This window comes from Pan paniscus, chromosome 16 (assembly GCF_029289425.2).
Source record: "Pan paniscus chromosome 16, NHGRI_mPanPan1-v2.0_pri, whole genome shotgun sequence".
NCBI classification, from domain to species: domain Eukaryota; kingdom Metazoa; phylum Chordata; class Mammalia; order Primates; family Hominidae; genus Pan; species Pan paniscus.
Genome location: NC_073265.2, coordinates 88,511,460 through 88,535,049, shown reverse-complemented (window position 1 = coordinate 88,535,049; position 23,590 = coordinate 88,511,460). Strand labels below are relative to the sequence as shown.

General features: G+C 45.1%; 1 protein-coding gene across 1 annotated transcript in view; it reads left to right on the top strand.

The window, feature by feature from the left end:
* PGPEP1L (pyroglutamyl-peptidase I like) overlaps nt 1-23,590 on the top strand; it is a 39,393-nt gene that overhangs the window by 13,545 nt on the left and 2,258 nt on the right. The window contains 6 exon segments of the mRNA XM_063596954.1: nt 17,932-18,054; nt 19,421-19,647; nt 20,384-20,502; nt 20,505-20,646; nt 21,760-21,882; nt 23,000-23,080. Coding sequence (XP_063453024.1) covers nt 19,439-19,647; nt 20,384-20,502; nt 20,505-20,623 — 447 coding nt within the window. The 5' untranslated portion in view covers nt 17,932-18,054; nt 19,421-19,438 and the 3' untranslated portion in view covers nt 20,624-20,646; nt 21,760-21,882; nt 23,000-23,080.

The following is a 23,590-nucleotide window of genomic DNA, read 5'->3' as shown; positions in this document are numbered from 1 at the left end:
TCACCTGCCTTCTGGTTGATCTCGTTGGGAGCTGCAGACTGGAGCTGCTCCTATTTGGCTATCTTCAAGAGTAACTATTAAAGAGTAGAAGTATAGAGTATGTGGTTTCAATAAAATTACAAAACAGATAAGTAAACAAACAAAGCTTCAGTCATAGAGACCAAAAATCACCCCATAGAACAAGGTGGGTAAAGGCACCACTGCCATCCCTGCTGAACACTAGGCACTGTAGTTGTCCCCATGCCACTGGATACTGCACCCACGACAACCCCACCACCACCCCTGCCCACCTCAGGCTTTACTTCTGCCCTGGGAAGCTTGGTGTTGTTGCTTCTATCAGAAACATTTGCTCCTGATGGAATGTTGAGGGTGAGTGCATCATATTGGCTGAGCCTAAGTCATGTGACCCTGTCCTGGCTGCAGGAGAGACTCTCTGGCCTTTTCAGCAGGTGTAGTGAGAGCCAGATGCTACCACCAACACTCCAGTATCAGGGGTGTCCCCAAGCAGAGAGGAAGGCCAAAGAAATAACAAATGTCCATATGAATATCAAAAATTAAATTGGCTCTTTTTTTTTTTTTTGAGATGGAGTCTCACTCTGTCACCCAGGCTGGAGTGCAGTGGCACAATCTTGGCTCATTGCAACCTCCGCCTCCCGGGTTTAAGCAATTCTGCTGTCTCAGCCTCCCAATTAGCTGGGACTATAGGTGCACGCCACCACACCCAGCTAATTTTTCTATTATTAGTAGAAACGAGGTTTCATCATATTGGCCAGGCTGGTCTCCATCTCCTGACCTCTTGATCCACCTGCCTCAGCCTCCCAAAGTGCTGGGATTACAGGTGTAAGCCACCATGCCCAGCCTAAATTAGCTCTTTTAAGTCTGACGTATTTATCCATTCCTGATGTGGAGCACAAAGACTATTATTATGTTAGTCTCTTCCTCTTCCATTTCCACCCCAACTGGGTGTACTGCATACAATTTTGACACTAATTATCTGGAGTTAGCACAGACCCCATAGGCTAAGAGCAAAGTTCTCCATGAAGTTGTCCCCACTTTAGATGCCAGCCACACTTCAAGGGGTCACCAGATCCACCTGTACTTCTGGCCAAATGGCTATTAATTTAGGAGTTCTTAAAACCCCAGGTTCAGTGATTCACCAGAACTACTTACAGAACTCAGGAATGTGCTATACTTACACTGCAGTTTCATTATGAAGGGTGAGGTCTGGGAGGATCCCAAATCCATGCCCTCTCACTATGGTGTTGGCACGTTACCCTCCTGGCACATCCAGACACTCATCAAGAAGCTCTACTTAGCTTTGGTATCCAGAGTTTTTATTGGAGATTCCTTATGTAGACATGACTGATTACATCAATGGTCATATGATTAAACTCAATCTTCAGTCCACCTCCCCTTTTTGAAGATCTGGTACCAGAAAGTCTAACTCTCTGATCACTTGATTGTTTTTTTCTGGTGGCCAGATCCCATCCTGAAGCTATTTAGGGGCCCAGATGAGTCACCTCATTCCCATGAAAGACACTTCTATCACTTATGAAATTCTAAGGGTTTTTGAAGCTCTGTGCCTGGAACTAGGGACACAGGCTAAGTATACTCTCTCTTATACCACAGTTCCCTATAGCGATTCCTGTTTAGGGAGAGGACATGGTCCATAAACAAAATAATTACAACACAAAGCAGATTCTAAGAAGAGCTGCATGCTGCACTGTAGGCATCTGAGGAAGAAAAGACATTAATTTCATTCTGAAAAACATATGGAAGAAAGCAACATAATGAGGAAGCTCAAGCAAAGTTGAAAAGAAACTGTACCCTGGAGGGAGGGTAGCTGGGAAGGCTGCCTGGTGGAAGCAGCAATGAAGGCTAACTTCTTCTGGAAAGCTGGAATAAATTCTCAAAGTGACTTTTTATGCAGAGTAGTTCATTGAATTCTTCCTGCTTTCCAGAGGCATTGAAATTGTTCCCATTTTGCAGATGAGGAAGGGGGTGCTCAGAGAGGTTGCACATCTGGCCTGAGGGCACATGCCACAAAGTGGTGGTGCCTGAATTCCAACCTCAGTTGGTCCTGGTGAGGGAAGGCCAGGTTCAGCCCACTTGCGCTCTTCTCCTGGGGTCAGGAAACATTTAGTTCAGAGGAAGAGGATCACTTCTAGCACAAGAGTGGGTTTTTTGTTTGTTTGTTTGTTTTGAGATGGAGTCTTGTTCTGTTGCCCGGTCTGGAGTGTGGTGGCACCATCTTGGCTCACTGAAACTTCCACCTCCCGGGTTCAAGCAATTCTCTTGCCTCAGCCTCCTGAGTAGCTGGGATTACAGGCACCTGCCATCACGCCAGCTAATTTTTGTATTTTTAGTAGAGATGAGGTTTCACCATGTTGGCCAGGCTGGTCTCGAACCCCTAACCTCAGGTGATCCTCCCGCCTTGGCCTCCCAAAGTGCTAGGATTACAGGTGTGAGCCACTGCACCCAGCCAGTGGGTTTAAAATGTAGTAGAACTCGATAGAAGAACCCGAGGACCTGAGGGTGAGCGAAGTGAGGATAGTCACCCTAATGCCTCAGCCCTATATCCATCTCTTCATGGCTGTCCCTGTGCTGTGAGTTCATGTTTGCCCCTCCTCAAGCTCTGCGTCCAGTGCCTTAGACATAGACTGCATTATAGGCTGCTCAATCTTCTTGCTCACCATAGGGCCGTGTGCGTGGTGACCAGAACAGAAGCCCCAGTAACAGCAGATGACCCGCAAGGAGCACTACCAGGAATGGCATCTGGAAGCAGCAGTTTCCTAGGCTGGCAGGCCCACGTCCAGGGTTCCGGTACCCTCTGCCAGTCGAGTTTGTCTTCTCCACTGTCCTTGCTATCAGTCTCTAGCTTTCATTTTCCCCTTCTTGGTGGTATTTTCGTCTGGGCAGAGTCCATTGCAACCTCTTTAGAAGCTCTCTTCACTATCAAACTGCAGGACCACTGTCCCTTCCTGGGCTATCCTGGGTCACTTCAGGTCCTCCACTAACATGTCTGTAGACTCCACTGGGATTCTGGTTTGGGACCTCATTGGTAGTACCCACTGAAAGTGCCAGCATACAGCCAAAAGTGTCCATAGTAGGTATAATCACCTAAGTGGTTGTATTAAGGTAATGTTCACGGACGTTCATTTGACCCATTACAGGGGTATAGAAATAGACTTAGATGGGCTGAATAATGAACAAAAGGGCACATGGCATCTTGAGTCAATACAAGCATCTCACTGTCTCTAGGGACCTGCGTAACATATCCCCATCTCCACCAAGGGCCCGGCTATGTGTTCACTAGATACATGAATGAATAGTTTTCTTTTCTATCCTCCTGCATTCTCCCAGCAAGAGTCAATTTTATCAATATCAAGAGCATTACCAAGCAATGTTTAAAGAGTACTTACTCCAGGCCGAGCATGGTGGCTCAGGCCTGTAATCCCAGCACTTTGGGAGGCCACGGTGGGTGGTTCACAAGGTCAGGAGATCAAGACCATCTTGGCTAACATGGTGAAACTCTGTCTCTGCTAAAATACAAAAAAATTAGCCGGGCGTGGTGGTGGGCGCCTGTAGTCCCAGCTACTTGGGAGGCTGAGGCAGGAGAATGGTGTGAACCCGGGAAGCAGATCTTGCAGTGAGCTGCGCCACTGCACTCCAGCCTGGGCGACAGAGTGAGACTCAAAATAGAAAAAAAAAAAAAAAAAAAGACTACTTACTCCACTGCCAGGCATTATAAATGGGAACTCATGGAATTATAGATAGTAAGGAAAAAAATGTTCAATTTTACACCAGCAGTATTTTGCCTCTAAGAGAGGTGAGCTTTTAACAAATAACTCAAATGCATTTTTATTGTGGTTGCTCATGAATGGGAAAAGGATATTTTGAAAAGAAGAAAAATACAGACAGATTATTATACATGCTAAAAGTTCACAAGGAAAAGAGGCAGTTCCTACAAACTCCCAGAAAAGCGACTTAATGCTGTTTGCAGTATGTGCCAAAATATTTAACATTGAGCCAGACTAGGACGGGCACTCTTCCCTTCTTAGTCTCAAGTTTTACATAGTGACCTATGCAGTAGTTACATCATTATTCCCTGGTTTCTGGATACTCTAATTTTGGAGCCACTACCACCTCATATTCATTCAAAAGAAATTACATGCTTAGCTCTTAAGTGCCTCAGCCTGGTGAGTCAGCAAATAAAGCAAGGGTTTTTGAAAACACACCCCAGGTCAGTTGGGCCAAGCCATTACATAACTGCCCTTAAAATACAGCCTAGGCAGCCAAGAGGTCAGGGCTCTTCTCATATTTGATAAACTTGACATGCAGAATAATTTCTCTTTGCCCCAAAGATGAGGTGGCCTGGTGCCTTTCTTACATGTTGCTTTAAATAATAATAATAATAATAATAATAAAGAGCCGTGAATCAGAACAGTCAAAGAATTTCTAAGCTGAACGGTGCTTTAGGATGAAAGCTGAGTCCTGTTCAGGGATAGGGAAGTAAGTGCAAACCTTTCCAAGTGAAAGAAAATTGTTTCTCTTGATTCTTCTTCTTTTTTTTCCCAAGAGAACCTTTATTCTTCCCACCAAATCCCAGGACAAAACCTTTTTCCAACCTAGGTAAATACAAACATATATATGACAGACATTTTTCCAATTAGTCCAGAGTGGGTTTGTTTTGTTTTCTTGACTAAAATGAGAAAGCCTCAGGCTGGGTGTGGTGGCTCACGCCTATAATCCCAGCACTTTGGGAGGCTGAGGCAGGTGGATCACTTGAGGCCAGGAGTTTGAGACCAGCCTGGCCAACAGGGTGAGACCCTGCCTCTGCTAAAAACACAAAAATCAGCTGGGTGTGGTGGCTGGTGCCTATAATCCCAGCTACTCAGGAGGCTAAGGGATGAGAATTACTCAAACCCGGGAGGCGGAGGTTGCAGTGAGCCAAGATCATGCCACCGCACTCCAGCCTGGGCAACAGAGCAAGACACTGTCTCAAAAAAAAAAAAAAAAAAAAAAAGCCTCAGATAAAAATAACCAGAGTGAGGAGGAAGGGAGACCTCAGACGTCTCTCTAGTTTACACAGACCTCACCTATGATAGCCCCCAGCTCAGCGCCAACCATGTCCTGGGCACCTGCTTCAATGGGTTATCTGAACATTTGCCTCCACGGTTGGATAACCCAAATGCACTTTGCCATGACGTCTCACACCTCCTTTTCTCAGTCTGGTGACTGTAGTGTGAGCCCCACCTTGTTAGTGGGAAGAGAAGTAACCAAGTGGTGATACACAGTTCACGCTGGCCTTGGAACAGCGTGAAATAGGACTGTCCTTGCATTCTCACTTCGAAATGACACAAGAATCCACAAGAATATGGGGACTGTGTGAGTCCATGGCAAAGAGCCTGTGCTCTGGGCAGAAGGCTTTGCTCTCATAGCCCCAGTCGCCTGCACAAGGGGCCACACTCAGGGAGCTCCCAAGGATCAAGGCGAGTGCAGATGGAATCCACACCTTGGTGGAGGAGACCCCACGGTCCACGTGCATGGAGGGTGTCTGCTGTGGCTTCACAGTCCTCCCCACAAACACTGTGCTCCTAGTAAACGCTCAAGGAAACATATTTTTTCTGCTTATTTGGAGAAAAGTTTGCTATTCACAGACAAGTGAGTCATATGTTTAGTTCTAGCTAAACCCCAAATCCATTCCCACGTTGACAGGAAGACAAGCCAGAAAAACCAGACCAAGATGATAGATCTTTCAGAATGACCCCCACATTTTTCCCGGATGTTACTGTGGGTCCCCCTACTTCCTACATGGCCCCCAGCAAGTCTAGAGTCCTCACCCTTTTCCAGGGTGCTAAACAGAGCAGCCTGTCCAGCTTGTTTCCTGTTTATTTTTTTAGAGAAACTTTTTATTTAAAAATACGTTTATATGTACAGAAAAGTTGTGAAGATAGCACAGAATATATATTCCTCAATTCTTCCCATTATTAACCTTGTACGTTAGTATGGTGTATTTGTCACAATGACGGAACCAGTAGGAATATATTACCTTTACATAAAGTCCATAGTCTATTTGGGTTCCCTCAGTTTCCCCTAATGCCTCTCTTCTGTCCCAGAATCTCAGCCAGAACACCACATTCATAAGTCCTCGAGTCTCCGTAGGCTTGTCTTGGCTGTGGCCATTTCTCAGACTTTCCTAATTTTGTTTGTTGTTGTTGTTGTTTTTTTTTTTTGAGATGGAGTCTTGCTCTGTTGCCCAGGCTGGAGTGCAGTGGCGCGATCTTGGCCCACTGCAAGCTCTGCCTCCCGGGTTCGTGCCATTCTCCTGCCTCAGCCTCCCGAGTAGCTGGGACTACAGGCGCCCGCCACCACGCCCGGCTAACTTTTTGTATTTTTAGTGGAGACGGGGTTTCACCGTGTTAGCCAGGATGGTCTCGATCTCCTGACCTCGTGATCCGCCCGCCTCGGCCTCCCAAAGTGCTGGGATTACAGGCGGGAGCCACCGCGCCCGGCCAGACTTTCCTAGTTTTTGATGACGTTGATGGTTTTGAAGAGTCTGGCCAGGAATTGATAGTTTGTTCCTCAATTGGGACTTTTCTGCTGCTTTTCTCATGATCAGAGTGAGGTTAGGGGGAGGAAGACAGAGGTAAAGTGTCACTTTCATCCTGTCAGATCAAGGGCACACAGTATCAATGTGACAGCACTGTCCATGATGACCTTGATCTTACTTGGTGGAGAGAGTGTTTGTCAGGCCTCTCTACCATACAGTTACTTTTTTTTTTTTTTTCCTTTTCCAGATGGAGTCTCTCTGTGTCACTGAGGCTAGTGTGCAGTGGGGGTGATCTTGGCTCAGTGCAAGCTCTGCCCCCCAGGTTCGAGCAATTCTCCTGGCTCAGCCTCCTGAACAGCTGGGACTACAGGCACATGCCACCACGCCTGGCTAATTTTTGTATTTTTAGTAGCGACGGGGTTTCACTCTGTTGGCCAGGCTGGTCTCAAACTCCTGACCTCAGGTGATCCGTCCACCTCGGCTTCCCAAAGTGCTGGGATTACAGGCGTGAGCCACTGCACCTGGCCACCATACAGTTACTTTTTGTCCCCACTTCTATCCTGTTCTCTTTGGAAGGAAGGAAGTATACGCAGCCCACACTCGAGTAGGGGAGTTCCTCTCTGCTTCAGGGCAGAGGAGTTACATCAGTTACTGGGAGTGCAAGTGCATGAGAGAGCTGAGTCCTCCTCCTGGACCCACTTACTTACTTGTTTACTTATGTATGTAGTCATTTCATTAGATCAGGATGGACTCATGAATAGTTATTTCTCATATTTTGGCCTATGGCTTGTTTCCTTTTGAAAGTCTGTCTCCTGAAACCTTTACCTCCTCCCTCCTCCCTTTACTATCCTAGGACAATGCCTCCCTGATCGTTCAGGTTTCTCTGCTCCAAGGGAAATGGCACGAGTCCACACTTTGTTTTTATGGCTGTGTGTTTAGCTGTATTGAAAGTTAGACTAAGTTGGACACTTTTCATTTATTTATTCTTTATTTTCATAAGTTTTTGGGGAACAGGTGGTATTTGGTCACATGAGTAAGTTCTTTAGTGGTGATTTGTGAGATTTTGGTGCAGCATCACCCAAGCAGTATACATGAACCCAATTTTTAGTCTTTCGTCCCTCACCCGCTTCCCACCTTTTCCCATCGAGTCCCCAGTATCCATTCTATCATTCTTATGCCTTTGCATCCTCATAGCTTAGCTCCCACTTATGAGTGAGGACATATGGTGTTTGGTTTTCCATTCCTGAGTTACTTCACTTAGAATAATAGTCTCCGAGGCAGGCAGATCACAAGGTCAGGAGTTCGAGACCAGCCTGGTCAATATGGTAAAACCCCATCTCTACTAAAAATACAAAAGTTAGCCGGGTGTGGTGGCACTCGCCTGTAGTCCCAGTTACTCTGGTGGCTGAGGCAGAAGAATCGCTTGAACCCGGCAGGCAGAGTTGCAGTGAGCCAAGATTGTGCCACGGCACTCCAGCCTAGGTGACAGAGTGAGACTCTGTCTCCAAAAAAAAAAAAAAATGAATAGTCTCCAATCCCATCCAGGTTGCTATAAGTGCCATTAATACATTTCTTTTTATGGCTGAGTAGAATTCCATCCTATCTATATACTGCGGTTTCTTTATCCACTCATTGATTGATGGGAATTTGGGCTGGTTTCACATTTCTGCAATTGAAAATTGTTGGGCACTTATTAACCACACTACTTACATATAGAAGTCTGTGCTGTGTTGCTATGTGCATGTCCTCCTGTTCTTGTTCTCATCGCCTACCATATTTTATTGATGCAAAGAGCCAGGTGTTTTTTGTTTTTTTTTGTTTTAATTTTGGCATCCTGAAATCAGATGAATCTCACAGGCAGCTGCATCTTATGCTTTGTCATAGTTGAGCAGTACTTTTACTGTCTTGCTGGTTCGTACAGTAATGCTCGATGTTCCATCTCTGGAACTTAGATTTGATGAAATCCATCACATCCTTCCTGGGTTACGCACTCTGTCAGCATGGGAAACATTCTGACCTGTTTATCTTGTTTCACAGAATCCAGACCAGAATCTTGAGGGCATTAGGGCTATATTTGTGCTGCCATAAATGTGATAAATATATATCCTGCAGCCAGGCATGGTGGCTCACACCTGTAATCCCAGCAGTTTGGGAGGCCAAGGTGGGCAGATCACGAGGTCAAGAGATCGAGACCATCCTGGCCAACATGGTAAAACCCCATCTCTACTAAAAACACAAAAATTAATTGGGCATGATGGCACGTGCCTGTAGTCCCAGCTACTCGGGAGGCTGAGGCAGGAGAATCGCTTGAACCCAGGAGGCAGAGGTTGCAGTGAACCGAGATCGTGCCACCGCACTCCAGCCTGGTGACAGAGCAAGACTCTGCCTCAAAAAAAAAAAAAAAGAAAAAGAAAAAAAAAATATATATATATATATAAATCTCCTGCAACACACACAGCCTAATGCCAGAGAAAAAGACACAAATAAGTGGGGCCCTGGAAATCAGGCAGGTTACTTAGGGCAGCAGAATGTCTAATTTGGTCTGGGATTCAGAAGACAAGTCTTAGTTCTTTTCCATTCTAAACAGTTTTTTTTGGGGAAGAAACACAAAAAAGGGAAGTCTACTGGGCAAACCTTTTCTCATCTCCATCCTCACATCCACTTCCATGGTACAAATCTTGAAAAATGTCAGCATTACATTACAGATGCCAAATCTGGGATTCCAAAATCCAGTAGGCCTGCCTGGGCTTGCAGGCTGTGAGCCAGTTTGAGATGCCATTAATTAGGTCCCTGGACTCTACACTGACATCTGTAATCACAGGTGATTACTCCATACCCCAGACCAGCCTTGGGAAGTTGCACCTTTCAGGGGTGCCCCGACTCTCCCAGTTTCGGGTTCCATTCTGGGCCCCAGTGCTCACACACAGTGCCTTCTCTTTCATCAGGGAAGCATGTGTTCTGCTGTGTTTCCTCTCTTGCAGGCATTTGCAAAACTATCTAGACAGGGACTAATGAACCCAAAAGATCTCTGGAGGTGAAATTTCAGGCACCGGGTCCCCCAGAGATGGGGAAATGGGGAGCCACAAGATGCCTTTTGGGTAGCAGCCCTCAGCCAACAGCCTGCTGGGCTCACCCTATTTTTTGCCCACTTGTAAGACTATTCTGACCTTTACCTCCCTTGGTAGCTGTGTTCTAGAGCTCACAATGTGGAGTCAGAAAGTCGTGTAGCAATTAGGTATTAAGCATTCAATGAACCATGGTCAATAAATAAGACATAATAGATGTAAACATTCATGCTCCTAATAACAGTGCTTCTAAAATATGTGCAGCAAAAACTAATAGAACTTTAAGGAGAATAGATAAATTCACAGTTAATAGTCAACGATTTCAGTTCCCCTCTCAGTAATGGACAGAACACATAGACCAAAAAGGATACAGCAGACTTTAACAACCCTACCAACCTACCAGACCTCATTGACATTTGTAGAACACTCCACCCAGCATGGAACACACTTTCATATGTGCATATGGAGTGTTTGCCAAGACAGACTATACCCTGGGCCATAAAACAAGTCTGAATAAATTCAAAAGGATTCAGGTCACATAAAGTGTGTTCTCTGGCCACAGTGGATTTTAATTAGAAATCAATAACAGACATCTGGAAATTTCCTAAATTTTGGAAACCAAGCAAGATACTTCTAAATAAGCCAGAGATGAAAGGAGACATAAAAAGGAAATTAGCAAGCATTTTGAAATGAATGAAAATTAAAACATATCAGAGGGAAATGTATGGCACTAAACAATATTATAGCAGAAGAAAGTTCTCAAATCAGTGACTTTGATTTCTATCTTAAGATACTAACGAAGAACAAATTAAGCAGAAGAAAGGTAATAGTAAAGATGAAAGCAGAAATCAATGAAGTAGCAGAAATATAATAATAGAAATCAAACCAAAACCCAAAAGTTAATATTTTGAGAAAATTAATAAAATTGATAAACCTTCATTTAGATTGATCAAGAAAAAAAATAAAAGGAGAGAAAGAGACCATTCCTATTAACTTTTAAATTTATTTACTGTGGCCTGGCCTCCAGGCCTGGTTCCAAACTTAAACTACTCTTATCAAAGTCACTACAGACTTTTTTTTTTTTTTTTTTTTTTGCCATTTTACTCGACCTCTCTGGGGTCCTAATAATCCTTATGGTGGATACAGTATTGTTGTACCCATCATACAGGTGAGGAGCATGAGGCCCAAGTTGACCAGGCCCTCCTTATTTCTCCTCTTGTTAACTTGAAAGGTTGCTGTGATAATTCAGTGAAATAAAATAATAATCTGTAAAAATTTATTATCTTCACTAAAATTTTCATATCTTTACTCATGTCTCTGAGATGCAGCAAGTAAACATAATCTACTCATGAGCTTCCCTTACCAAGACCATGCCCTCCTCCAGCCAGCTCACCGTGCTTAGGCCTCAGCCACCAGAAAATTCTGGAGTGGCCACTGCCCCTCCTTGCCTCTTCTGTTCCTAGGAAAACATCTATGTTTTGATCTGGGTTTTTGCAATACAGCATTTATATGGGAATAATTGCCATCCATAATGACTTCTCTTCAGGACACCTCAAGTCCTGAGACATTTTCAGCAAACCAGCAGCTTAAATACTGTTAGGCTTCAGATTTTATTGTTGTGATATGAGAAAATGACTTTTAGATTGTGATTCCATAGAACTCTAGAAGGCTTTCAGATATGGAAAAGAGTACGCTTAGTTAAAATCCCAACTTAATTATTATCCCTGAGGGATGTTAGCCTGAGCTAAATGATTTACTACGGATTTAGTCTTCGTTCAGAGCAAACTTTTTAGTCAGGTTAAAAAATGTTGGTGATGGTGAAAGCCATAATTTTCTTAACATTATGGTAAAATAGTATAACATTGATGTATAACAATAACATTGATGTATAACATTAAATTTACCATTTTAACCCTTTTAAGTGTACAAGTAAGTGGCATTAAGTACATTCACATTGTCGTACAACTATCATTACTATCGTGTCTAGAACTTTCCATTGTCCCACACTAACACTCTGTATTCATTAACAATAACCCTCCATGCCTTCCTTCCCCCAACGTCTGGTAATCACTGTATGTTCTTTCTCTTAAGAATTTGGCTATTCTAGATACTTCATGTAAGTGAAATCACACATTTGTCTTTTTTTTTAATCTGGCTTATTTCACCAAACATCTTTTCTTTTCAATTTTTTTCTTAATACATAATAGTTGTACATATTTACTTATTTATTTTAAGACAGAGTCTCGCTCTGTCGCCCAGGCTGGAGTGCAGTAGCGTGATCTTGTCTCACTGCAACCTCCGCCTCCTGGGTTAAAGCGATTCTCCTGCCTCAGCCTCCCAAGTAGCTGGGAATACAGGCATGCACCACTACGCCTGGCTAATTTTTGTATTTTTAGTAGAGATGGAGTTTCACCACGTTGGCTGGGCTGGTCTCAAACTCCTGACATCAAGTGATCCGCCCGTCTCGGCCTCCCAAAGTGCTGGGATTACAGGCGTGAGCGACCATGCCCAGGCCAATTGTACATATTTATGGGGCACAAGTGATATTTAGACACATACATACACAACATTTGATGATTAAATCAGGGTAATTAGGATATCCATCACCTCAAACACTTATTTCTTTGTGCTGAGGACGTTCTAAATCTCTTCGAGCTATTTTGAAATGTACAATAAATGAATGTTAACTATTGTCACCCTACTATGCTGTTGAACACTGGAACTTATTCCTTCTAACTGCATTTTTGTATACAATAACCAACCTCTTTTCATACTTCCCTCCCCTTCATCCCTTCCCACCTTCTGGTAATCATCATTCTACTCTCTACCTCCATGACATCAACTTTTTTAGCTTTCATATATGCATGAAAATATGTAATGTTTGTGTGTCTGTGCCTGGCTTATTTCACTTAACATAATGACCTCCAGTTCTATCCATGTTGCTACAAATGACAGGATTCCATTCTTTTTATGGCTGAACAATATTCCATTGTGTATAATTACCACATTTTCTGTATCCATTCATTCATTCATGGGCACTTAGGTTGATTTCATATCCTGGCTATTATGAATAATGCTGCAAAAGACATGGGAAGGCAGATATCTTTCTGATATACTGATTTCCTTTATTTTGATATATACCCAGCAGTCAGATTTCTGGATAATATGGTACATCTCTTTTTAGTTGTTGTCGTTGTTGTTGTTTTTGTTTGAGGTGGAGTTTCGCTCTTGTTGCCCAGGCTGGAATGAAGTGGTGCGATCTTGGCTCACTGCAGCCTCCGCCTCCCAGGGTTCAAGCAATTCTCCTGCCTCAGCCTCCCGAGTAGCTGGGACTACAGATGTGTGCCATGATGCCAGCTAATTTTTATATTTTTAGTGGAGATGGGGTTTCACCATGTTGGCCAGGCTGGTCTTGAACTCTGAACTTCAGGTGATCCACCTGCCTTGGCCTCCCAAAGTGCTGGGATTACAGGCATGAGCCACTGCGCCCGGCCCCTCATTAATTTTTTAGAATAGTTGAGTAGAATTGGTATCGGCTCATTAAGTGTTTGGTAGAATTCAGCAGTGAAGCCATCAGGTTCTGGGCTTTTCTTTGTCGGAGACTTTTTATTACTGATTCAATCTGTTACTCATTATTGATCTGTTTAGGTTTTTTATTTCTTCATGGTTAAATCTTGGTAGGTTGTATGTGTCCAGAAATTTATTTTATTTTTATTTTATTTTATTTTTGAGACAGGGTCTCATGCGGTCACCCAGGCTGGAGTGCAGTGCTGTGATCTTGGCTTACTGCAGTCTCAACCTTCTGGGCTCAAGCAATCCTCCTACCTCAGCCTCTTGAGTAGCTGGGATTACAGGCGTGCACCAGCAGGCCTAGCTAATTTTTGTATTCTTTTAGTACAGACGGGTTCGTGCCATGTTGTCCTGGTCTTGAACTCCTGGGTTCAAGTGATCTGCCCACCTTGGCCTCCCAAAGTGGTGGGATTACAGCCATGAGCCACTGTGCCCAGCCTATTTCTTCTATATTTTCCAATTTGTTGGTTTATAGTTGTTCATTATGTGTCTGATGATCCTTTGTATTTCTGGGGTATCGATTTTAATGTCTCCTTTTTCATATCAAATTTTATGTATTTGGGTCTTCTCTTTTTTCTTAGTCTAGCTAAAGGCTTGTTGATTCTGTTTGTTGCCAAAACCACCTGTTCATATCAGCAATCTTTTGTATTGCTTTTTTAGTTTCAATTTTTATTTATTCCTGCTCTGATCTTTATTATTTCTTTCCTCCTACTAATGTGTGGCTTGGTTGGTTAGTGCCAGTTCCTTTAGGTGCATCATTAGGCTGTTTATTTGAAGTCTTTCTATCTTTTTGATGAAAGCATTTATTGCTATAATCTTCCCTCTTAGAACAGTTTTTGCTGTATCCCATAGGTTTTGATATATTGTGTTTCCACTGCCATTTGTCTCAAATTTTTAAATTTTCTTTTTAATTTCTTCACTGGCTCATTCATTGTCCAGGAGCATGCTGTTTAATTTCATGAGTTTGTGCAGTTTCCAACATTCCTTCTGTTACTGATTTCTAGTTTTAGTCCATTGTGGTCAGAAAAGATACTTGATATAATTTTAATTTTTCAAAATTTGTTACTTGTTTTGTGACCTAACATTTGGACTATTCTGGAGAATGATCCATGTGCTGTTGAGAAAAACGTGTATTCTGCAGCTGTTGGATGGAGTGTTCTGTAAACGTCTGTTCCTTCCATTGGGTCTAGAGTGCAGTTTAACTGTAATGTTTCTTTGTTGATTTTCTGTCTGGATGATTTGTCCATTGCTGAAAGTGGAGTATCAAAGTTTCCTGCTATTATTGGTTGCAGTTAATCTCTCCCTTTAGGTCTATTAATATTTGTTTTATATATTCAGGTGCTCTGGTGTCAGGTGCATATACATTTATAATAGCTATATCCTCTTGCTTTATTGATCCCTTTGTCATTATATGATCTTCTGTGTCCTTTTTTTCACCATTCTTGACTTAAAGTCCATTTTATCTGATGTAAGTATAGCTACTCCTGCTGTTTTTTGGTTTCTGTTTGCATGGAATATCTTTTGTCAACCCTTCACTTTTAGTCTGTGCATATCTTTTTAGGTAAAGTGAGTCTCTTGTAGACAACGTATAGTTGGATCTTGTTTTTATTTTTTCAAAACCCATTCAGCTACACTGCACTTTTTTTTTTTTTTTTTTTTTTTTTTTTTTTTTTTGAGACGGAGTCTCACTGTCACCCAGGCTGGAGTGCAGTGGTGCACGGTCTCTGCTCACTGCAAGCTCCGCCTCCTGGGTTCACGCCATTCTCCTGCCTCAGCCTCCCGAGTAGCTGGGACTACAGGTGCCTGCCACCATGCCCTGCTAATTTTTTGTATTTTGAGTAGAGATGGGGGGGTTTCACTGTGTTAGCCGGGATGGTCTTGATCTCCTGACCTCGTGACCCACCCACCATGGCCTCCCAAAGGGCTGGGATTACAGGCGTGAGCCACCGTGCCCGGCCCACAGCACCTTTTAATTGGATAATTCAATCAATTCCACTCAAGGTTATGATTGACAGGCAGGTGTTTACTACTGCCATTGTGTCCACTCAAGGCTATGATTGACGGGCAGGTGTTTACTACTGCCATTGTGTCCACTCAAGGCTATGATTGACGGGCAGGTGTTTACTACTGCCATTGTGTCCACTCAAGGCTATGATTGACGGGCAGGTGTTTACTACTGCCATTGTGTCCACTCAAGGCTATGATTGACGGGCAGGTGTTTACTACTGCCATTGTGTCCACTCAAGGCTATGATTGACGGGCAGGTGTTTACTACTGCCATTGTGCCCACTCAAGGCTATGATTGACGGGCAGGTGTTTACTACTGCCATTGTGCCCACTCAAGGCTATGATTGACGGGCAGGTGTTTACTACTGCCATTGTGCCCACTCAAGGCTATGATTGACGGGCAGGGGTTTACTACTGCCATTGTGCCCACTCAAGGTTATGATTGACGGGCAGGGGTTTGCTACTGCCATTGTGTCCACTCAAGGCTATGATTGACGGGCAGGTGTTTGCTACTGCCATTGTGTCCACTCAAGGCTATGATTGACGGGCAGGGGTTTGCTACTGCCATTGTGTCCACTCAAGGCTATGATTGACGGGCAGGGGTTTGCTACTGCCATTGTGTCCACTCAAGGCTATGATTGACGGGCAGGGGTTTGCTACTGCCATTGTGTCCACTCAAGGCTATGATTGACGGGCAGGGGTTTGCTACTGCCATTGTGTCCACTCAAGGCTATGATTGAGGGGCAGGGGTTTGCTACTGCCATTGTGTCCACTCAAGGCTATGATTGAGGGGCAGGTGTTTGCTACTGCCATTGTGTCCACTCAAGGCTATGATTGACGGGCAGGGGTTTGCTACTGCCATTGTGTCCACTCAAGGCTATGATTGACGGGCAGGGGTTTGCTACTGCCATTGTGTCCACTCAAGGCTATGATTGACGGGCAGGGGTTTGCTACTGCCATTGTGTCCACTCAAGGCTATGATTGACGGGCAGGGGTTTGCTACTGCCATTGTGTCCACTCAAGGCTATGATTGACGGGCAGGGGTTTGCTACTGCCATTGTGTCCACTCAAGGCTATGATTGACGGGCAGGGGTTTGCTACTGCCATTGTGTCCACTCAAGGCTATGATTGACGGGCAGGGGTTTGCTACTGCCATTGTGTCCACTCAAGGCTATGATTGACGGGCAGGGGTTTGCTACTGCCATTGTGTCCACTCAAGGCTATGATTGACGGGCAGGGGTTTGCTACTGCCATTGTGTCCACTCAAGGCTATGATTGACGGGCAGGGGTTTGCTACTGCCATTGTGTCCACTCAAGGCTATGATTGACGGGCAGGGGTTTGCTACTGCCATTGTGTCCACTCAAGGCTATGATTGACGGGCAGGGGTTTGCTACTGCCATTGTGATACTTATTTTCTGGTTGCTTTGTAGATCCCTTCTTCCTTTTTTCCTCTCTTACTATCTTTATTTGTGGTTAAGTGATTTTCTCTAGTAGGATGTTTTTATTCCATGCTATTTATTTATTTATTTATTTATTTATTTATTTATTTATTTTTGAGACGGAGTTTTGCTCTTGTCGCCCAGGCTGGAGTGCGATGGCGGATCTCAGTTCACTGCAACCTCTGCCTCCCAGGTTCAAGTGATTCTCCTGCCTTAGCATCCCAAGTAGCTGGGATTACAGGCATTTGCCACCACATCTGGCTAATTTTTGTATTTTTAGTAGAGATGGGGTTTTGCCATGTTAGTCATGCTGGTGTCGAACTCCTGACCTCAAGTGATCCACTCACCTCGGCCTCCCAAAGTGCTGGGATTACAGGTGTGAACCACCATGCCTGGCCCATGCTATTTATTTTTAATGTATCTCTAATAGGTTTTTCTTTTGTGATTACCATGAGGCTTATAAAAAATTTGATAGTTATAATTTATTTTTAAATGATAACAACTGAACATGGATTGCAAAGAAAAGTATCAAAAACTCTACAATTTAACACCAACCTTCACCCTCATTTTTGACTTTTTAGTGTTTCACTTTTATCTTTTTATGTTGCCTATCTCTCAACCAACTGTAGTAATGATTTTTTATAGTTTTGTCTTTTAGTCTCACACTTAAGACGTACATGATTCACTTAACACCATTACCGTATTAGAGTATTCTGAATGTGTTTTCTTACTTGTGCCAGTGAGTTTAATACCTTCAGAAGTTTTCTTGTTACATGTTAGTATCTGTTTCTTTCAAGTTGAACTCTTTAGATTTGTAAGACAGGTCTGGCATTGATTTCCTCAGCTTTTGTCTGGGAAAGTCTTTATTTCTTCTTCATGTTTGAAGGATAGCTTTGCTGGGTACAGTATTGTTGTTGGTGGGTTTTTTTTCTTCACACTTTGGATTTTTCTTTTCTTTTTTTTGAAACAGAGTCTAGCTCTGCCACCCAGGCTGGAGCACAGTGGTACTATTTGGGCTCACTGCAACCTCCACCTCCCAGGTTCAAGTGATTCTCCTGCCTCAGCCTCCCAAGTAGCTGGGATTACAGACAGGTGCTGCTGTGTGCATTTGCCTCTCCGGTAGGAACTGTGGCTCTCTTCTTTGGCCTCTTGCCACTTTGTGAGCTCCTTGAGGGCAAAGTCCAGGCCACGGAAGACCCCTGGAAGTAGACCCCAAGGACTGGGTTTTCAGGGACTCTTGGTGCCCTCCCCACCCCCCCAATCAACTGAGGCAAGTCCACCTGCCGCTTTCCGCAGGAGCTCTCCAAGCTGGGCCTGGGGAATGAAACAGTGGTGCAGCTGCGGACTCTGGAGCTGCCTGTAGATTACAGGGAGGCTAAGCGGAGGGTCACCGGAATCTGGGAAGATCATCAGCCGCAAGTAAGTGATGGCCAGAGGCAGTGGGGCATGGGACTGGCGATGTGGAGCTGGAGCCTGTGAACCCCCGGGTCCTGGTTCTAGGGTTGATGGTTGAGGGGCACCCCGTCCCCAGGCCCCACCAGTCATGCAAGGTCCCAGCTGATTGTGTAAGGTTCTGGGTGTGTTTGTAAAAGTTTAAGCCAAAATATGGATTAGATCTTAATAGAAAATCTGGAGAGAAAGGAGGAGGAAAAGGAAGTATCATTCCCAGCCAGGACTCAAAAATAGTTTCCACCTAAGGGAGAGGCCCTTGGGTTGGGCCCCACCCATACCCATGAGGGGCAGGTAGGTTTGAAGGTGGACGTGAGGCAAGGACCTCTGTGCCCAGGGAGCGATTGGGAGGGTGGCCAGCCTAGGGGAGGCCCATCTTCATAGCACGAGCCCATTTTATCTGGACATAATTACTGTATAAAAAACAGATACAACCCCCCCCCAAAAACCCCAAACAAGGACCAGATGATGAGGTTAAAAAAACATACACTATCAAGCCATTCAGACAATGCCCCAGATGTTTTGATAACATACTTGGGCAGCTATTTTTCAAAAAGGAAAAATAATCAGCTTGAATAAATTCTAAGAAGATTTCACTGGATGGCCACTAACTTCCTTTATTAAAGTTTCATTTAAAAAAAGATGCAGGAGGCGGGCACGGTGGCTCCCACCTGTAATCCCAGCACTTTGGGAGGCTGAGGCAGGCGGATCACTTAAGGTCAGGAGTTTGAGACCAGCCTGGCCAACATGGTGAAATCCCGTCTCTACTACAAATACATAAATTAGCTGGACGTGGTGCACCTGTAGTCCCCGCTACTCGGGAGGCTGAGGCAGGATAATCACTTGAACCCATGAGGCAGAGGTTGCAGTGAGCTGAGATGGTGCCATTGCACTCCAGCCTGGGTGATACAGCCAGACTCTGTCTCATAAAAATAAATAAATACATAAATAAAATATAAAAAAGATTCAGGATTCCACCAAAACACGAAGCCTCTGCTGTGGTAGCCTCACCACTTACCAGCTTGCCTCTCCTCCCTCCAACCCTCCCCCTACAAAAAGAGAATACATTACCCTGTAAGAATAATTTGAAGTAAAAAGTATTTAAATGTAAATGCAGCATGAGTTTTTATCCAGCTAAAAGAATCCAGCTGTTTTTCTTTCCAGCCATATTAATTAGGAGACACTGGTGGGGGATCCTGGGGTTTCCCAGTGGATTTGGGGTTTGAGATGTTTTGTATGGAGCCGGGCTCTCAAAAGGAGTGGCCCTTCTGCACATTTGGTGAGCAGGGTGGGCCTCGTTTTCCTGGGTTCTCTCTGCTGTTATCTGTTCACACAGCTCGTCGTGCATGTGGGCATGGACACCGCCGCCAAGGCGATCATTCTGGAACAGTCTGGCAAGAACCAAGGCTACCGGGACGCCGACATCCGCGGCTTCTGGCCCGAGGGCGGCGTGTGCCTACCTGGCAGCCCAGACGTGCTGGAGTCAGGGGTCTGCATGAAGGCAGTCTGCAAGCGCGTAGCTGTGGAGGGTGTCGATGTGATCTTTTCCCGAGATGCAGGCAGGTATGCTCTGTGGGTGTCAGGACTCTGAGCAGGTAGGGGAGAAGCCATGGCCGTCAGCGTCCCCCCGACCTCCAAGAAGCCATCCTGTATCGTCCAGCTGGCCAGTTGGCCATGCGGTGCCGCCCCCAGATTGCCCCTCTTTGCTGTGTGCAGGCCAGCACAGTTGCTCACACCTTGCCTGAGGTCTCGTTTGTGAGACCTCCCTGTGGAAACACGGTCTTTGGTGTGTTGATCTAGGAGAAGAGATGGGAAGGCAGACTTCAAGAGCCCCTAACATTTCGTGAATGTTTTCTGATTTTGATTTTTGGGGTGACCGAAGTTGTGAGTTAACTGTGTTGATGTAGCCCCAGATAAAGATTGATTATCTTTGTTTCTCCAAACTCCGATCCCCAGTAGGTGGTTTCCCCTTTCCCCAAGGAATGAATGAGTAAGTGACTCAACGAAGACATGAATGAGAGGGATTCACTGGGATGCAGGTGCTGTGGACTGGTTTGTGGAATATCTGACCCCTTTCTGCCTTGGCCACTTGCCGGTCATGAGGCCATGAGGCCAAGAGCCAGCTCTCCCCAGCTCATCCCGGCACCATGTTCTTTGTGAGGTGAAACAACACAAGTCTCCCTTGGGTGGCAGTGCTCCCTCCTCAGGCTTTGTGGGTGTTGCATTGCTACTTCTGCGTATGTTTCACTGAGGTTAGAGGCTGGTCCGAGAATTAATGTGGCATTTCCTGTGGTTGCAGATACGTCTGTGATTATACCTATTACCTGTCTCTGCATCATGGAAAGGGCTGCGCGGCACTCATCCATGTCCCTCCACTATCACGCGGGCTCCCGGCCAGCCTGCTGGGAAGAGCCTTGAGAGTCATCATCCAGGAAATGCTGGAAGACGTGGGAAAGCCCAAGCGCAAAGCCCAGTTCGAAGAAAACTCAACCATGGTCCTTCCAGCCAAAGGGAACTGACCGGGGGATTGCTCCTTTAGAGAAAATTAAATGTTTCAATCCTGTATGTAGCACTCAACGGTGCATTGAGAAACTTTTTCAAAAATTGCTTGTAAGACAAAGAGGGTGGAAAACTCTGAATTAGCCCAACAAAATCACAAAGCGTTATTTTATGGTCAGGAGAAAGAACACTCTGAAAGGTGGACATTTCACAGGGGATGAACTAGCTTCAGTTATGGTTTTCATGACAATAAAATGAAATCCGAGTCATGTTTTCTTCCAAAAATCTACACAGTGGGTCTGTGTGATCCTGCCCAGACTGTGGGGACCACAGACCTGTTTTGGAGATGCTTACAGAAGCACAGAGACAGCCGCTGCTCCAGGGGCCCCATTCCTGGCCTTTGAGCTTGTGTGTCCAGGTCCTGGGTAGCCTCGAAGCCACCGAGGCTCTACTGTATGATTTCTCTGTCTCTGTGTTTGCCCCTTTTACTACTTACTCATTTTAATAATTTTCGAGCATACAGTTCAGTAGTATACAGTACATTTCCTTGTTGTACAACCATCACCACCATCCATCTCCAGAACTTTCTCCTCATCCCAAACTGAAACTCTGTACCTATTAACTCCCTATTCCTCCTTCCTCCCAGCCCTTGGTGCCCACCACTCCACCCTCCATCCCTATGAATCTGACTGTAGGTAGCTCATATGAGGGAGTCATGCAGCACTGGTCCTTTTACATCTGGCTTATTATTTCAGCCTCATGTCCTCCAGGTTCATCCACGTTGTAGCATGGGACAGGATTTCATTCTGTTGAAGGCTGAATAATATTCCAGTGTATGTATGGACCACATTTCATCCATTCACCTGTAGATGAACACTTACGTTACTTGCTCCTTTTGGTTCTTGCAAATCATGCTGCTGCAAACACTGGCGTGCAAACATGTATCCCAGTCCTTGCTTTCAGGTCAATATCCAGAGGTGAATTCCTGGATTCAATGCTAATTCTGTGTTTAATTTTTTAAGGAACTGCCATTTTGTTTTGCACAGGGGCTGCATCATTTTACAGTCACACTGGTAGTGTTTCGTTTGAAGGCGCAGGTTAATTCGCCATGGTGTCTTCCCTTTTTGAAAGCAGAATCTCCTTCTGTTTCATGTTTGTTTTGCTTTTATGACACAGCACCGGGTCTGGTGCCAAGCTTCTCCCAGCAAGATTCTACCTGTTCAGTGTTTTCAAGGGGCAGATTTCCTGTGGGAGTCCCATCGGTAACATCGCTTTTTTTTTTGGAGGAAGTGAGTGAAGGTAGGTAAGCTCTGGGAAATTTCTTGTTACGTTGGTGTGCTTACGACTACCATTTTTCACTTGACTACATTTAAAAAATTCATCAGTTAGTGTTTGGATTCATTCACTATTAAGAAAAGCATTTGCAGCTTCCTAACAAAGGAACCAGGCCAGGCGCAGTGGCTCACACCTATAATCCCAGCACTTTGGGAGGCTGAGGTGGGCGGATCACTTGAGGCCAGGAGTTCAGGACCAGCCTGACCAACATGTGAAACCCAGTCTCTACTACAATTACAAAAACATGAGCCGGGTGTGGTGGTGGGTGCCTATAATCCCAGCTACTTGGGAGGCCGAGGCAGGGGAATCGCTTGAACCCAGGAGGCGGAGGTTGCAGTGAGCCGAGATTGCACTATTGCACTCCAGCCTGGTCAATAAGAGCAAAACTGTGTCTCAAAAAAAAAAAAAAAAAAACAAAACAAAACAAAAACCCACAAAAAAACCAAACGAAGCAGTCAAGGCCGCCAGCACGCTTTTTGCATTTGGAGTAGCCTTTAGGGGACTCCCTTTGCAAGTACACCTGGATCATTTGCTAGAAAACAGATCAAAGCCCACATATTGGGGGATGGGGGGAGGTGGTGCTGGGCGGTGTGCAGAGGTCTGGCTGCGTGGTTGCTAATGTGGAGATCTGCCTGTGCTATGCGCAATTCTGTCCCAGGGCACTGGCAAGCAAGGGGCCCCCAGGACTGGGCTCCAGTGTTATATTTCAGACTGCCTGGCAGCATGCCATAACATTTTTAAAATTTTTAGATATTATCCAGTTGGGAGGCCCAGAGCTCCCTCTTCAAGAACTTCCCCATCATTTCCCCCCACTGTGGCCTCTGAAGTTCTCCAGGGAGAACCCCAGAGGTCTCATTCACACCTGGGCTGTGTACTTCACCCAGCATCCCTTGTCAGTATGCACAGAGCCTGCTTAGTTCTGGCAGTGCTGAAGCCAGATTGAGAACCACAGCAGAAAAGGCTGAGTCCTGAGTTGGTAGCTGGCGGGGAGGTTTGGCGGGGCGGGGGGGGGGGTGGGGGGTCTTGAGCATGCCTGTATGTTTGCTCATCTGTAAGAGTAATTAAAATCCTTCCTTTGCAGGGTGATTGTGAACATCTGGTGAGAGAATGGATGTGAAGGTCTTTTAGTAACATTAGAACACTACAAAAATCACACATCTGAGTGAGTATGGACTCATACCTGGACTTGGGGGGTAAATGCAGAAATAGCTCTTGAGGGCTTGCAGTCTTAAGAAATGGCATGGAGGGGAAAGGTTCTAATGCTTCTAAAGACCCAGCACCTTCATCCTTAGATATTGCTACTCCTTCTGGCTGGGCAGGCCAAGTGCAGACTGCACTGTGGCAACCTGGAAGGGCAGCATCTACCTGACCAGGAAAGGAGGCGGCCCTGTTGGGCTTTCCAGCCTCAGAATTGAGACCTCATCATCAGTCACCTAATGAAGATCCCCTGAGTGCCAGGCACTCGGTGACAACACTGAGCAGTAACTCTGAAGCAATGCCAAGCTTGAGTACCCTCTTTTTTTGAGACAGAGTCCTACTCTGTCACCCAGGCTGCAGTACAGTGGCACAATCTTGGCTCACTGCAGCTTCCGCCTCCTGAGTTCAAGCGATTCTCCTGCCTCACTCTCCCAAGTAGCTGGGATTACAGGCACCCGCCACCATGTCCCACTAA